This window comes from Sminthopsis crassicaudata, chromosome 5 (assembly GCF_048593235.1).
Source record: "Sminthopsis crassicaudata isolate SCR6 chromosome 5, ASM4859323v1, whole genome shotgun sequence".
NCBI classification, from domain to species: Eukaryota; Metazoa; Chordata; class Mammalia; order Dasyuromorphia; family Dasyuridae; genus Sminthopsis; species Sminthopsis crassicaudata.
The window spans coordinates 292,956,537-292,974,025 of NC_133621.1; the positions used below are offsets into that span (position 1 = coordinate 292,956,537).

At 40.2% G+C, this 17,489-nt stretch overlaps 1 protein-coding gene across 2 annotated transcripts in view; it reads left to right on the forward strand.

Annotated features, from left to right (window-relative positions):
* Positions 1-17,489, forward strand: part of POLR3B (RNA polymerase III subunit B) — a 103,253-nt gene that overhangs the window by 28,798 nt on the left and 56,966 nt on the right. For both annotated transcript variants that reach the window (XM_074271482.1, XM_074271483.1), the window contains 2 exons: positions 13,733-13,894; positions 17,148-17,348. In XM_074271482.1, coding sequence (XP_074127583.1) covers positions 13,733-13,894; positions 17,148-17,348 — 363 coding nt within the window. The remainder of the gene's footprint in view (positions 1-13,732; positions 13,895-17,147; positions 17,349-17,489) is intronic.

Here is a 17,489-nt window from a genome sequence, read left to right on the forward strand (position 1 = left end):
GGTATCTTATCTTATTTTACCAAAGAGAAAACTGAAGAGTTTAGTGTCTAAGTGACTTAGCTAGGTCACTTAGCCAAAAGGACTCGTTATTATTAAGGTATTTGAACCCCAAGCTCCTGGTCTCATGGCCATGAGTTCAGTTTCCTTCTCTCTAGTCATTTACATGAATGTTTTTATAGGAATTTACATGGATGTTTTTATGTTTTCCTTTCTCCCACTCTGATCCTCCTTTTTATAAATTCCCAGAGAGCAGGGACCATATTCTTCCAAGACTATCTAAAATCGATGTACATTATTCACCACCTTACACCTACTTATTAATTATGATTTTTTGGAAAAAAGAGTATAAACTACGCTTAGTGCCATATATCTCTAATAACCTGTTTCTGAGGAGGTTGCAACTAGCAGGGCTCTTGAATTGGAGAGCCCTGAGCCAGAGTGGGCTAAGCCAAATTTGGGTGTTCCCATTAAGTCTGACACTTTGCTTTTTCTCCTCTTCCCTTTCCCTCAAGGAACTGATTTAGCTTGGAAACAGTAAGTCAAAACTCCTAGATTACTCAGTAATGGGATTAGGCCTATGATTAGCTCCTCGCTTGCAGCCTGGGCAAAAAAGGGAGATTCGTTGTCACAAAAAGAATGCTGGAGTTCTGGATTACAAAAAACTGTAAAAGTGATAGCTTAAGTTTAGGCTTATTCCACATTTCCTTCTGTGGAGGTGATTGGGTACGTCTGGTAAGATGGGAGGGGATGGTTCTTTTGAGTTATGTGTGGATTGCTTTTGAACATTTCTGCACACATATGCAGCAAAGGGCCTTTTATATCTAATGTGTAATGATGTGCAAGGCCATTCTGTGACTGATTATCAAATAGAAAATTTGACTCAGTTTCACAACTATTGATTAAGCTTCTGTAATATTCTTGGTGCTTTCAAATGAAATGATTTCCATTTCTAGGGTCTGTTGATTAACTTTGTTATTAAACTTTACTTTTTTGTTTAAATTTGCACAAAGGAGTTTAGGAATTGCTTCAAATCCCTTTATTTGCCCCTAACCAGAGTTGATACCTTACATTATATGCATGGATCAAAAACAGGTGACCCTGAGTAGGGTTGGTAGAGTGGAACCAGACTATATTTGCAGGGTTTCATTTTCATTGGAGGAGAAAAATCATGACTTTTTAGTATTAGGGAATGGCTAGACATGTTTTGGTATGATGATCCACATTTGGAATACTACTGGGCTATGAGAAAAGATGAGTGTGATGATCTTAAACAAACAAACAAAAAAAACGGATAGTAGTTAATATTTTCTTTTAAATTTTCAAGATTTTACTAGCAATAAACGTCTTTGTTAAGTGGCTTTATGAACCCACAAAGATGGGTATCTTTAATACATTTTTGGTTTAAGTTCCAGTCTTGTGACTGTCTTTGGGTCAGGACCTTAAACTATTTCTCCAGTCTGAAACTAGTGTAATTCCCACCACACCTTACAGCCCATTGTGAAGTACTTTTCATGGAAGAGATAAATGGTAGATAAAATCTAGGAGTGATGAGCCTTGAAATACCGGAGTCTCATCTCCTCTGGCCAAATAGTTGCATCATTACAATTAGTAACAGGGAAACTTTTGGTTCTTGAGGATAGAAGATGATGTTTTTGAGTGTAAGGACATACACATTTGGGAGCTGATGCTCTTTTTTGCACTTCCAGTGTTCCAAAATTGAAAGACAAAGTTTATAGAGTTTTATGTCCTCTCAAGGCTTCTGGGGAGTGACTCTGGCTGTTTGATCAAGGACTGAATTTCCTTTTGCCTCTCAATCTTTCCCTTGGAAGTAAGGCTTTTGACCTCTTCCTGTTTTTAGCCTAAGCTTGATGGACAGCAGCAAGCCTAAATAAAATGTTCCAGGCCTGGGGATTACACTATGTGCGCCTCTTTCCCCCTGGACTGCAAGTGTTTTTGCAGTTGGAGAAAGTGTGCTTTTTGAGGATTGTAGTTTCATTTTTTTGGACATCCTGGTTGTCAGGGAACTTGGCCTGCTGGGGTGGTTGGGGGAGGGATCCTGTTGCTTCAAAAATTGGACTTATAAAGAGTGTCCCTTGTGCGGGGAAAAACATAGCTTTACAGACAATGTAAAAACATAAAAGACATTGTGTTGGCCAAGATGTGTGAAAACAATCACTGCTAATTTCCCACCCCGTGGGACAGCCCGGCCTGAAATGTGCTTGTGCCTCAGATAAGGGCCGTGTGGGCCTGGCCAAGCTGGCTTTGCCACCGAGGGTTGGGAGGCCAGCAGCCAGGAGAGGCGGTAGCAAAACCAGCCCATTCCAGGCTTAATCTTTTCACCTGCCTTTTCTTTTCCGCTAATGTGTTCATTATTTGCTGAGCAGTTCTCTATTCTTTGTCTGGAAATTTTTTGTTTCTAATGCATCTTGCTTTGTATGGGTGAGATATGGAACAGCCCCACAATCCTGCACCCTGGAAAGCAAGGGATTTCTACTCTGTGACAAAAGACAGCCGCCTTGACTTCAGAGATTGCCTAATCCCAGCTGTTCTGATAATGTAATTAAGGCTGCCTAATGTCTTTAATTTTGCAACCAGTTTGTGTGAAAAGGAGAATTTGGCACTCTGCAGGCTTAAACTAAATAGCAATCTCAAGACACCTAATTAGAATTCTCTGACATTAAGCTAATTGGTGAAACTGTATTTCAGCAGCTTAATTTCTTTATTAATTTTTTTTTTTTTAGCATTTTCATTGAAAATCAATTGGTGAGCTGTCAGCATTTTCCCCTTAAATATAATTTACTCTTTACTGCTCCTGTCTTAAGCAGGCTGAAAGGCCTGGACTGGCTGTGGAAGGTACTGAATATTATCACCAGCATTCCATCCCGTTCCTTTTAATCATTTTACTCTTGACCTAAATAATGTGGTTATTGTGTGATTGGGCCTCACGGTTACTCGTAGCCCTGTTAGAGAGCTTGTGAATTGGGAAGCATTATTCTCTGACCTTATTTTGAGCACAAAAAATAAGTAAAGTTGGGCTCTGAGAAATATATTAATGAGTTGGTGGTGTAACTTCTGTTGATGGCCTTACTTTTGGCTTGCTTGGCTCAAAGGACATTTTGTTGTGCTCGGCCCTGCTGGCTTCAGTGTATTCAGCTGGGAGAACCAGGACAACTTTCTTGTTATAATTTGAAACACAGAAGGGCCTTGGCCTATGGACCTGGTGAGAATGGGAATGAGCCCTTGGGATCAGTGGCGGGATGTGCTGTGGGCTCCTAGTGCGCTCTCTGTCCCCGAGTGTCACGTGGGTATCTTTCTCGTCTTCCACCTTTGCCCTTGGCTTCCCAACTTGGGGGTTTTCACAGGTACAGATGCTTGGGAAGTCTGGACTACACGGCATTCATTTCACCTGCGTGCGCTTTTTGGTGCTTGGGAGCCCTGGTGAGGGCTGCACTGCTGTCAAAGGAGGGTCTGTCTCATGGGCAAAGAAAGTAGCTCAAAACCAAATTCAGCTATTTGGGACTGTTTTTGAAAACCATGAAAGGTTCCCTTCAAAAAGGGCAGCTAGAAATAAAATTCTTCTGCTTTTAGTATTCAGCTCCACAAATAGAATTAATTTTGATAGGAAAAAATACAGACTTAACCCAAATTAGAATTTTGAATTTGATGATATTGGATCCTTGCAGTAGTGTGTACATTCTCTGTTAAGAAGAACTCTATATCCACTGACTTCTTTTTCCCTATGTTTATAGGAAGCTAATTCTTTAAAATATGTTATTTCATTAATTGGGTGTTTTTTTTTCTCCTCTTGAGAATGAGAACCTAATATTTTCATGTCTGTATACCTCTATTTTGTTTTGTTCTTGTTCTTTGCATTTATATTGTTTTTTTAATCCTTTTAAAAATGTTTTATTATGAACTTAGACATCCCTAAAATTATTTCCATGTACACAGAACATGAAAAGAAGACTGTAAGGAAATGTTCATTGCTTTTTATCATCTACTTTAAAAAGTATAGTATTCTAACTTTTCTGACTTTCAGTGACTTACTGTTGATAATGAAAAAATATTCATTGTGAAATGCTAAGACACTTTTTAATTTTAATTTTAAGCATTTTTGTGTTATTTTAAAGTATGAATGTGTTTAGTTCTGTCCAGAAAAGAGAAGATGAAGATGTAGCTCCTATGAATGATGTCATTTACTGTCCTTAATTCAGCAAATGACATAACTCTCGTCTTTTGTGCAGGCAATAATGGTTCCAGTATGCCAGAAAGGGAACTTGGAAATTTTTATGTCATCTTTGAAAAATTGAAGTGAAAAATTATCTCTTAAATTAAGAGTGTATTGTTCTTAATCTTTTTGTGTGTGTCCTGGACCCTTTTAGCAGTATGGAGAAACCTCTGGACCCTTTCTTAGACTACTAGTTTTAAATAAGCCAAATAAACTACATAGGATTACAAAGGAAACCACTTATATTGAAAGAGAGCTTTCAAGATATATTTTTTTTTAATTCATGAATCCCTTGAAATCTATTCACCAACTCCAGATAAAGAACCACAATTCTGGATTCTTTTCTTTTTTGAGATTTTTATGGTGGTGGTGTTTTTAAAATTAAAAACAGTCAACTTTTTACAAAAAAACAATAGTACAAAAGATGTTTTGGTAGATTATTCAGATTACCAGAATTTGTGTGGTATTCCTTCAAAGCATATATTTTACTTTGAGATGAAAGAAGTCAAAAGAGTTGATAGGCAGAATTAAGGAACCATTGCTTTGGTATGCTACTTTATTTGACCACTGAAGTGGAATGTATTTAATTTATTAGTAAGAAGCCCCCTATGTTTACAAACTCCCTCCACTCCTCCAATTACTTTATCCTCCTTAGACTTCTTTAAGAAATTGCTTAGAGAAAACTAATTTTTTTATTAGCAATATTTAAAATCTTGTAATTTTTAAAAATGAATTTTTATGGATATATTTTGTTTTAAATCATCTACATTTTCTCTTCTTTCAAATTACTAGTTATTTAAAAAAAAAAGAATAAAAGGGGAAAATTCAGTAAAATAACTAATATGTCAAAGAACTCTAACATCTAGTGTTCCATTCCCATAGTCTTTACAAAATTTTTACAAAGATTTTGGGGGAAAGTACTTTCTCATGTCTAGTCTTTAGCACCAAATTTAGTCATTATAATTTTGCATTTCCATTTGTTTTCTATTGTTTTGTTCTTATTCTTACTATTTGCATTTAAAAATTATTTCTAGACTTTTAGAAAAATCATTTAATTAAATCAAATAACTTAAGCCCCTCCCCCCCAAGAAGCATTTTCACATATCTGGCAAGCAGAACACAATAGATTGCATATGAAATTGTGTGCTTCATACTACTTTTCTTTAATAAAAGCTGTATACACACACACCATATATATGTTTTTAAAAAGCCTTGTTTATTTTCCCTTCCTTTTGCATTTCCACTTGTTCCCTTCTCTGTACTTTAAAACTTTTCTTGGTGTCATCATTATGGTATTACTAATCCCCTTCTTAACAAATTCCATTTCCCCTTTTCCTCCTTTCTAGACCACTGTATTCCTCTTTTTATTCTTTATCCTCTTTCCCCTTAAAATCCTTCAGAACAGAACCAGCCCACCCCATCAGGCATCTCTTTTTCTCATTTAATTCCCTCTGTATCCTTTGAAGACATTAAGGTACTTGAAAGGAGACTTGTTTCTTTTCCCTCTGATAATATTAGCTACATCATAAAACTCCTTCCAAATTCCTCATATAATTTGACTTCTTTAGGTTTCTGTGGTTGTATTTCTGAGTTCCTAATAGGCTGTGGCCTTTTCATCAGAAATGCTTGTGAAAATTCTCTTCCATTAATGTCATTTTTCCCCCTTGTAGAATTATATACTCAACATAAATTATTCTTGACTAGCATTCCAAGATTGCCTCTTGTTTATATTAAAAGTTGCTAGGTCTTGCGTGATCCTGACTGTAGCATCTTGATACTTGAATTGCTTCTTTCTAGAGACTTATGCTATTTTTTTCTTTAATATAGGAGCTGTGGATTTTGGCGAGGCTATTCCTTGGACTTTTCCATTTGGGGTTCCTTTTAAATGATAAATGGTTTCTTTCTATTTCCACTTGCATGTCATGGCATCACCTCCCTGATGTCATGATCCCCTTTGAGAATGAAGGACAGATAACAACAGTAACTCTCTACTAATACATTTAGGTGGTTTTCATTTATGATTTCTTGAAATATGGTATTTCTAGATTTAAAAAAAATTTTCAGGAAGTTTAATGATATTTAAATTATTATTGTTCAGATGAATTTTTTTTTTTCTTTTTTTGGTCTTTGATGTCTTATGGAATCACTGATTTCTGACTGATCTATTCTAATTTTCAAAGGATCTATCACTTGCATAAGATTTACCACTTTTTTTCAAGCTTTCTATTTTCCTTTTCTTTCCTCCAGAACTTTTATTTCATTTTTTCTTTATGTAGTACTTATTTATTTATTTATTTATTTTAGCTTAGGTTTTTTTTTTTAAATTTTTTTTATTATATATATATATTTTTTTTAATAATATTATCCCTTGTATTCATTTTTCCAAATTACCCCCCCTCCCTCTATTCCCTCCCCCCGATGACAGGCATTCCCATACATTTTACATGTGTTACAATATAGTCTAGGTACAATACATGTGTGTGAATATCATTTTCTTGTTGCACAATAAACATTAGAATCCGAAGGTACATGCAACCTGGGCAGACAGATATTAGTGCTAACAATTTACATTCACTTCCCAGTGTTTCTTCTCTGGGTGTAGTTGTTTCTGTCCATCATTGATCAACTGGAAGTGAGTTGGCTCTTCTTTATGTTGAAGATTTCCACTTCCATCAGAATACATCCTCATACAGTATTGTTGTTGAAGTATACAGTGATCTTCTGGTTCTGCTCATTTCACTCAGCATCAGTTGATGTAAATCTCTCCAGGCCTCTCTGTATTCCTCCTGCTGGTCATTTCTTACAGAGCAATAATATTCCATAACCTTCATATACCACAATTTACCCAACCATTCTCCAACTGATGGACATCCATTCATCTTCCAGTTTCTAGCTACAACAAAAAGAGCTGCCACAAACATTTTGGCACATATATGTCTCCGCTCTTTAGTATTTCTTTGGGATATAATCCCAGTAGTAGCGCTGCTGGGTCAAAGGGTATGCACAGTTTGTCTTTATGTAGTATTTATGAAAAAATTTGTTTTTTCTTGGATTCACTGCTTGAAGTTTTGTTTTGTTTTTAATATCAGCTCTTTTTTGGGGGGGATCCCTAATTCTGCAATAATTTTAAATTTTGGCTGATTTTTTTTTTTTTTAAATTTATTTTTCTCTTCAGCTTTAATTCCTAAGCTGGAACTTTCCCTGCTGCACTCTTAGGTGGAGTGGTCAGCCCTACTTAGTTTAATCATAGGCAGTTTTTTTATACTGATCTCTCCCTACAAGAGTTCAGCCCCTTCTGGATCTTTAGGGTCCTCTGTGTCTCAGGATAACATTCTAGTGATCTTGGAGCATTGGCTCCATGATGATTGAACCCTCTGACCACTGTGAACCTTTCTGATACTATCCAATACTTCCTTCCCCACTTAGAGTAGAAGATGTGTCTATTCTCCTGCATCTAGACAGAGAATTCTGTGCTATAGGTATCTCACTTGGTAGGTTGAGTGACTCACTCCTTTTTGCCTTTCCTGGCTCTGGCTTTGCTGGAAGCCTCCCTTCCCTTGACACTGGAACAACTAACTGGCTGACTTTTTGGGCAGGTCTAGGATGGAAGTCAGATTTCTTTGTCATTCAGTGTGATGCAACTTTCATGTTTTTTGCTATAATGGATCTTCTTGAATGTCATTTTCATTGATCAAGTCATATATGCCTGTTGTTGGTCCATTTTTCAAAGCCACAAAGGTCACTTTGGTGACCAGAAACTCTTCCCCCAGGTTTTCAGTAGCCATAGTATCTGCTATATTCAGAATGTGCTGCTAGATCCTCACTCCTTAGAAGTTTACGTTTTTCTGGACTGCATATAGCATGCACATAAGTGTAAGACAAGGCGGATCAAAGTCAGGGAGAACACATGTGAGTACATTGGAAGAAGGAAGGGATTCTGAGAGGATGGCACGAGAAAGGAGGTAATGTCAGGTGTGCAAGAAGAACCCCACAGGTATGAAGAGGTGCGAGATGGGGCGTTGAGTTAGGCAACATTTTCTCTGCTTTGTTATATCCACATGATTTACAGACAGAAGCTAAAAAGTTGTTAATTATGAAACATTAAAGTGCGTGGCATCGTTTGTGTTGTAATTGCAACACTGGTTTCACTTAATACATTCTCCTACTTTGGTTCAAAGTTTCTCACATAGAACTTGGCCCTCTCTTACTTATTGTGCTCAGGTAAAGATTCATTGCTGACTTTCACTGCCTCGAAGAGCCATGTGAGAATGGGGAGGACTCTGGAGTTGGGATGAGGCCTGCTTCTCATGGGACGGTGCAGTCATGAGAAAATCAGCTCTCCACCCTCAGGCCCTCATCCATTTTTCTTTTCTTTTTCTTTTTCCTGAGGCTGGGGTTAAGTGACATGCCCAGGGTCACACAGCTAGGAAGTGTTAAGTGTCTGAGATCAGATTTGAACTCGGGTCCTCCTGAATTCAAGGCTGGTGCTCTATCCACTGCGCCACCTGCTGTCCCCCATCCATTTTTCTAGTGGGTACCTGACTGACTTTATGGGGGTACCATGATGGGATCATGGGAGATAAAATCTGTGTCAGGTGTTAACTATCTTTATTTTTAAATTTTCAATTTAATTTTGTTTTTTCTCAGTTACATATAAAACAGTTTTTACATTTGTTTTTTAAAACTTTGAGCTGCAAATTCTCTCCCTTCTTTCCTCTCATTGAGAAGTCACATGTGAAGTGATGCAAAACAAGTCGTGTTGTAAAAGAAAACAGATTCTCCCCCCAAAAAAGAAACCTCTGTTATCTTTAAATGAAACAGGGAGAAGGACACTTTTATGCAAACAGTGCAAAGATAGCAAACAGCCCACAACTGTTTAACATGCATTCATGTGTGTGTATACATATGGATTATATGACCTGTGTAAAATACTGTCGTATCTGTACACATGAGTGATGGGTTCCATGTGTTATGTAGCTTTTTAACATTAATATTTGAAAATGACGTGGGAAGACCTGCGAGCGAGGTTTGCATGCTGTAAAGAGTTATGTGCAAAGAAAGCAGGAAGAGTCACCTCATCTTGGTTAAGACCCTTCGTCCTTGAACAGGAGCAGAGTTCACAAGTAAGACAAAACTTCCTGCTCCTTTCCCATAGCTTTACTTTGAAAGTTCTTTTAAGGAAACAAACACGAAGTCGCAGATTCCTTAGGCCCCGTAGGAGAGCAGCCTGATCACCTTCCTTATAGTTGATACTTCTTACTCTGCAGCACTGTTCGTGCCGTTGGCCTCAGGGGCTGCCCACTTAGCCTGCAGGGTCGCCTTCTCTCTTGCCTTCTGGAGTCCTCGAGGCTCCTCCTGGGCCTTTATTAAAAGGGAGACTGACTGGATCTGGCTTTAGCGAGCCCTCCCTCCCGGATTGCCTGGAAACTGGAGCTGGATGACTCGATGTCTGATGGACTTTGCTAAGTAAAGTTTGTTCCTTCCTCGTGGTGGCTCTTGGTGGCCCTGGGCTGGAGAAAGCTCAGCCCTGGGGAGACTGGCTGGGGCAGGTCCTTCCAGGACTAAATGGCTCAGAGCAGAAGTGGCAGAGGGGCCTCCCCAGCCAGATTAAAATGTACTTGGGAAACATTTAACACAATAAATAAAAATGCAGCAGGATATGGATAGTTTTCTAAATCAGCATCCTGCCCTGCAGCTTTGGGGTTCTCTTGTAGGTGAGTTCCCGACCTGGAGGACTGGCCTGTTGTCTGAGGCCCAGCCAGCTTAATAAGGAGGAGACTGCCAGGGGGGCTGACCCTCTCTGACCATCTCCTGGGGCCAGAAGGGGCTGCATGAGCTCTTCTGTCAATGAAGCCACAGAGTCCTGGGGCGGGGGCGGAGGAAGACTGGGGACCCCATTTCTTCTGGCCAGGATTACCTTACATAAAATGGGGAAGTCAGGAAGGGTGTGTTACCAGAAGGTTCCTTCTCATTCCAAACCTCTGTGAATTGATGCATTTCCCAAGGGAGGGCAAGAATGTTTCTTTTATTATTGATCACCATATTTAATTTGGTCACATTGAAGTTTAATCTCTTCATTTTTAATCATGATGCCATCCTGCTGTTTTTCCTTGGGTTTCATTTTTGTTTTAAATCTTGTCTATGGCACAAACCCTGGGTTCTCAAGGGCTGTGCCGGTGTTCTGGTCAGGCCTCCCCTTGCTTCAGTTTTAGGGCTGTTGATGGCCTAGTCAAGCTGAAGAGAGGCCATTCACTAGAAGGGACTGGCTGTCTGCTCAGGTGCAGAGGGAGTTGATCTCCTTTATCCCTTTTTCTGTAGAGCCGCCGAGTCATGGGATACACTTCCGATCCCGTCACTCCCCTGCTTTAGAAACTTCTCTTGCTCCTTATTTTCTCTAAGATAAACTACAAGCTCTTTCATTTGACATCTTATAAAGCTTCCGGGTTGGCTTCGGCTTACCTTGCTGGGCTGATGACCTGTTCTCCTCCCCCCAGCCAAGTTAGCCCGCTTGCTGTTCCCCCATGTGGACTTCCACCCGTTGCCTCCATGCCTTTGCACGGACTTGTCCTCGGAAGCTTTCCCTCACCTTTGCCCCTTGAAGCTCCTAGCAGCCTTAAGGCTTAGCTGAGCTGCTATCCCTTTGTGGAAGACCTTCCAAGTTCCTCTAGGGCTTCCCTTCCTCCAACTCTCTGCCTTTGGTTTGTATTATGTCCTGCGTTTCCTTCTTTGTGGGCATGTCGTCTTCCCTCGGTAGAATGTAAGCTCCTTGTGGGAAGAATTGTGGGAAGAAGCTCTTTTATCCGAATCCAGGACTAGCACTGTGTCCCAGGACATGCCTTGGACACACGTTCTGGAGACATCCTTTGTGGACTTCCCGGACTTGAGATCAATTCACATTTTACCTTGAGGATTTCATTGTCTTCTTCTGAGTTTTTGTTTTGATCTTCCTAGTCATCATGATAGTAATTTTCCTCAGATAATTTCTTCTTTTTGTTGTTGTTTGCTCTTTTTATTTTAGCCTTTTTCTTGACTTTTTAAGCTTTTTTGTTAAAGTCGGGCCATGTACCTGGTGTGGCGAGGGCACTGTCCCAGACATCAGGATTTTCATGCTGCTGTTTTCAGAGCTAGTTCTGAAGGTCTGTGAAGGTTTCCTTCCCTCAGAATGGATGATCTAAGGAGCAGAGTGGTCACTGCCCTTCTGCTTTGTATTCTGATCTATGAATGACCACAAATACTCTTCTCCTTCCCTTCCTCCCCGATGCTCTCTTCTGCCCTGATACTGTGACCATGGTCCCCGCTCCTGCTAATGCCCCTGCTTTGCCCCAGAACCACGCATTTGCACACGACAGAATCCTGCACCCAGTGCCAGCAGAGGATCCCCTGCTGTTCCTCTGACCCCCTTCCTGTCTGCGAGAGAGAGCTCTGGCACCTGTAGCAATGGCCTGTGGTGGATTATGCTCCACTCTCACCCCAACGAGACAGATCCTTCCTGCTGACTTTCTAAGTTGTCTGGGGCTGGGCAATTATTTCCCAGCATCCTCTTGTTGGTTCTACCACTCTAGAATTCATTCTGAAGCATTTTTTTTTTTAAACGTTGTTGTGAGGGGGATTTGACAGAACTCAGGTGAGTCCATTTTTACTCTGCCATCTCAGTAATGGCAGAGAAAGAAGTTTTCTACAGATGGAGCAAATGTAGTCAGGATGTGTAATAGTTTTGGGAGATACGGTACCAGACAGTGCGGTCCAAGGCCTGGGGATAAGACACTTTCTAGTTCTGGGCAAGTCACTTTTCTCCTGCCTCAACTTCTTCATTTCTAAAATGGGGATAATAGCATCTTCTGTGCAAGATTATTGTGGAGATACAATGAGATGATCTTCATAAATCTTAAACCAATAGGGGGACAGCTATTGGCGTGTCCCATTTAGTTAGAACATATGCAGAGGAGAATAGAATGAGTTAAATAAAAGAAAAAAATGGATTGGAACTAGATTATGAAAGACTTTAGATGATAAGAGAAGTCTGTAGAATTCCAATGGGCAGAAGAGAAACCTAAACATTTTTGATCAGGGAAACAAAATGTGGTCACACATATGGATCAGCAGGATTATTTTGGCAGCTGTGTGAAAGTGAATTGGAGAGCGAAGACTGACTTACTGTGAGACCTGACATAGTGAGCAGTGATGAAGCTTTGGATGGTGGAGGAAGAGGAGGAGCCATTGGCAGAATTGGGATGATGACAGGGAAAAGGGAGTTGGAGATGATGAAAGTTTGGAATTGAAGTAGAAAAGTTGTATAGCTTGAAGTTGCTATAGAAATGTGAATTATTTAAAAAAAAGAAATTTTATTGATACTTTTTTATAAAAAGTATTTCAGAAGTTTTAGTTTATTTTTAAGTTTCTAATGCTATTAGTGCTTATGCTGCAGGATGACTTTTGGGACAGTGTAATAATTATTTCTGGAATTTCTTTTTCCAGTGACCTTGTATGTGATGGTGTGCCCTGGTGGTTTCCTACCTCCCTAGAAAGGGGATAGAAATCTGTTCTGTTACTCTTACCCAGGGGACTCTAATTGTTTTCAGTCACATAGGATTCAATTTCCTTTAGTGGTTTTTCCTTTCACATCTTTATAGTCATCAACATTGGGGGGGGGGTACTAGTTATTTCTCCATCACTTCATACAGATCTTCACATTTTTTTTCTAACTTTGTGAATTTTTATTATTCACACAAAGCCCAAACCGGTGCATCCTTCCAGGTCCAGCCATCCCCCTCTACTGAAGCTCCTGTCATCTGATGAGCAGCTGCTTAATAACTGCTTGCAGATTTGTTGGTTGTACCCTTTCTCTTTTAGCAACAGTGTGTATCCTTGCACATAGAGCTTGCTTTGTCGGTCGGTTTGCATGTTGTTGTCCACGTAAGATTCTGAACTCCATGAGGTCAGGAACAAGCTTTTGCCTTTATTTATACCCCCACCCTTTGCTCAATGATTGCTGTCACACTTGAGTTTATGGTGTTTTTGAATTGTTCTCTTGTTTTGGCATTTTAAAATTACGTTATTGTAATTATTGCAATTGTCCACAGTGCTGGCATCACGTTATGTTTTGTGTGTGTGTTCTCCCTCCACTAGAGTCCTGAGCACACAATAATTAAACTCAAGAAATACTTGTTGGATTAAATTTTTACATGCTTTAGTGGTTTTTTTGTGGGTTTTTTGTTTTGTTTTTTTTTTCCAGTAAATGAATGAAAGTTGATATATTGAGTCATTGACACTCAGGTACTAGACAGGAAGGAAATTTAGAGATCTTACTTTACTGATGAGGAAACTGAGGCATTGACATGATTTGTCCATGGCCACACATAGTTACTAAGTGGCCCAGGTAGGGATTTGAAACCAGGCCTTCTGGTTCCAGGTTCAACACCTCCCTCCCTTATACAAGCCTATAGGTGAAAGAAGCAAAAGCATGTTTTTCAAAGACATTTTCTGTTTTTGTGCTTTTATTTACAGCTTCTTTCTCTCCTCTTTGAAGACTTGTTTAAAAAATTTAATTCTGAAATGAAGAAGATTGCCGATCAGGTGATCCCCAAGCAGAGGGCTGCCCAGTTTGATGTGGTGAAGCACATGCGCCAAGACCAGATCACCAACGGCATGGTCAACGCCATCTCCACAGTAAGTGGCCACTTTCTTGCCTTCTGTATTTTGGGTGAACTTAGCAGCAGATTTATTTCTGTGATTGCTTGTTTTAGAGAAGAATGAAATGGGCAGTCAATGTTTTCACTGGAATTCTTTTGATTGTCTCACTTTTTTTTTATTTTTAGAGTAAATCAGCAGTCTGGAAGTTATTAAGAATTTGCCTCCTCTTCAAAAGGAAACAATGTTCTTATTTTGTCTCTCGCTTTTGCCATAAATAATGCCCTTCTTTCCTTCTCTTAATGAAACTTTTCTTTTTTGTTAACATAAATTTGAGATAGCATCAACTCATTTAGGTCTATGATTGTTCAGCTGTTGTCAAACAATATAACTTCCATTTTACTGCAGGTGTGAGATCTTCAGCTGTTGCACCCATTTGTGAGTTCAGCCTGAGGCAGCTGTTGTGTTTAGGGCCCCAGACCCATTCAGGAGGCCTTATCACATATGTTTTCTGTCTTTAAAAAAAATGTAGAAGTTTATCAGATAAAAGCTAGTTAACTTTTAGTACACCAAACATAAAATTAGCTTTTTAAATAGGATTTTGCTACTACTGTCAGCCAAGGCACACTGTAGCATTGATTCCTTTAATAATGAAAGAACGGGGGCAGACTTGTTGGTCCAACACAGGAAATCCCCTATGGATGAGTGCAGTCTTTTGTAGTTAGTACCCTGTCAGTCTTTCTGTGACCTGGGCCAAGGTGAGCCTTGGTCTGTGACTCACCAGCCTAGTCCATTTCTCAGGTCTGAGGGGCAAAAGAAGAGTGAGAATGATGTTTTTTACCTTTTTTTTTTCCCCCCACACCACTTTTGCAGTCACCATAGCTCCTTTCAGCAAACCTTAGATTAACCAAGGAAAGAAAGAAAAATGAAATTTTTTGGAGCAGATTCTTTTTGGAATCTCATCTGGTGGTGAATTAAGCTGGTAGTGGATTTTTGGTTTTGTTATTTAAACAAATAGTTTAATTTAATTTAATACCTATTCCCTAAATGAGCCAAATTTCCTGCCTTGCTTTTCCCTCCAGAGCCATCTGGGTCCAGTGGCCAGGTATAGATCGAGATGATTGGAGATGACCCTGGATGCAGTGGGTCCTAAGAATTCAGAGACAAAAAGGGAAACAGTTCTTGTCCTTTGGGAGCCCTATCTAGGCAATCAGAACAGAGACCAGGTTGTAAATCTTTATGGGCTTGCCGTTTTCCTGCTCAAATATACTCAGAGAAGAGACTCCCTTTCATTTTCTCCTCCCTCACTTTTGTGTTGTCTCTTGCAGACTCCTAGAACAGTCGTCCACAGGTCCTTCTGTAGCCTTCCTAGTTCTCACAGTCCAACTCCTGACTGCTCCATATCAGCTATTTCTCCTATTTTTAATTCCCATTTGTGAGATGATCTGCCGGCGGCCAGGAATGTGGAAAGCACCGAGACGAGCACGGTGTACCAGGCATATATGGCAGGTGGTCATGAGGATATTTCACATTCTTTCAGTGTTGTTTTTCTGTTTCCCCTGCCTGGTGTCCAATGGGACTTTCTTGAACTTAAAGTTGGAAAAAAACAAAAACTTGGAGAAAGTGCTGGGCCTGAAGTGAGGAAACAGTGGGCTCAAATCCTCCCTAGGTACTCCCTTGGCTGTGTGATCCAGGCAAGTCACTTTACTTGTCTGGTTCTCAGTTTCCTCAAAAACAAAACAAAACAAATAAACAGCAACAACCCTCCCCCCCCCAAAAAAAAATCTGAGGAAATAATCACACCTCCCTTATAGGATTGTTGTGTGGTTCAATTGAGATAATCACTTAGAAAGTACTTTCCAAACTTTATGGTACTTTGAAGATAGAAGATTTTTGGAAAGACCTGCCAGGGCTTGTGTTCCACTGGCCCAGTCTGTAAGTATCCAGGGCCCCTTCCATGGACAGGGAAACTTTGGAGAAGGACCTTTGTGGAAGCCTCTCATTTTAAATACATCTAATTATCGGATGGGAATCAGTTAAGCACCAATAATACTTAGGCAGTACAGAAGTTGTATAAAAGGAAGTGATATAATGAGACAAGATTCATTTGGGAGAAGTCAAAGGAGTCTCTTTTAATAGTTCTTTTGTGCTTCCCCTTTTTCTCATGGCTACCAGTGACTTTTTGTTATTCAAATTCTCCTAATCCCCTTTCTCTTTTTACTTTTATCCTCCCCAAACTCTTCATTTACTGACTTGGGTCCTAGTTAAAGTTACTCTTCTCTGTTTTCAAAAATATTCTGATCCACATTTTTATCAGTGACTTGGATGGAGGCATAAAGAGCATGTGTTGATTCAGTTAGCATGTGACAGGAAGCTGGAAGTAATAGCTGCTGTAATAGTGACACAACATAACTGATGGGAAAAGATCTTGACAGGCTTCTAGAGTAGATTTGGTAGGTATGACCTTGCCTTCAGAAAGTCACAGACGGCGCAGGCTGGGACATTTGCTGGTTACCATTTGTGAAGAGTCTAGAATCGGCCTGGGAATACAGCAGCCCGTGAGCCCAATCTAAACTTCAGCTTTGTTGATATGGAGGGCCTAATGCTAGGAAGGTTTGAGAGCTGCTGATTGTTTCTGTTTCTGGGGACCACATCAAAGTGGGCTTAACGAACAGATGCACCTCAAGAAGGGCTGCTCAGGGAAGGAGCTCCAAGGTATTTTACTCTGCAAGAGGAAAAGACAGGGGGAAACCTGCTAGTGGGCATCATCTAAGATTTGGACTTGCCTTGACAAAGTAGAGTAAAATTTGTTCCACTTGGCCCCAGCCTGGAGAACTGGCACCAGAGGGTGGTAATTGGGCTGTGGGGCCACACACAAGCTGTCCAGAAAAATGGACTGCCCTGACAGGGCCTGAGGTGGGAGGGCTATCAGACTATTGTCTTCAACAAACATAAACTACCTGCTTTGTACTCGGCTCTGGGATCATAGAGATCTGTGGCTTTGGGGAAGGGTTAGATCGGAGCACCCACAAACCTTTCCATATTCTGTAATTCCTTGTGGTCCCATAGCAGGCTGAGAATAATGTTATAAATCCTCCTCAGGAACCTCATTCAACTGGATATTTTATTAGTGCATTTGATTGGAGTGGAATTTGAGTTGTTTTTAGGAGTTTGATTCTAGCTAAAGAGAGCCCTTGGAAGCAAAAATCAATGATGAAGATTTCCAGTGGAGAAAGCAAGGAGTTACTGGCCGTGGTTGGTTCTAATACCTTGGCTGCTTTTCCTCTTTTAGGGAAATTGGTCCCTGAAGAGATTTAAGATGGACCGCCAGGGAGTGACCCAGGTGCTGTCTCGCCTTTCTTACATATCTGCTCTGGGCATGATGACGAGAATCTCATCCCAGTTTGAGAAGACCCGGAAAGTGAGTGGTCCTCGCTCCCTGCAGCCTTCTCAGTGGGGAATGCTCTGTCCGTCTGATACTCCTGAAGGAGAGGTAAGGAGCCGATGGAACCTCCAAACTTTTCACTCTATTCTGCTGTTCTTGTTCTTTTAAAAAAGCAGCATTTTTGGAATGGTCAGCACTCCACTGGGGCTAGAGCTGATGGAGCTCATGCTCGGGGAGGGGGGCACAAGA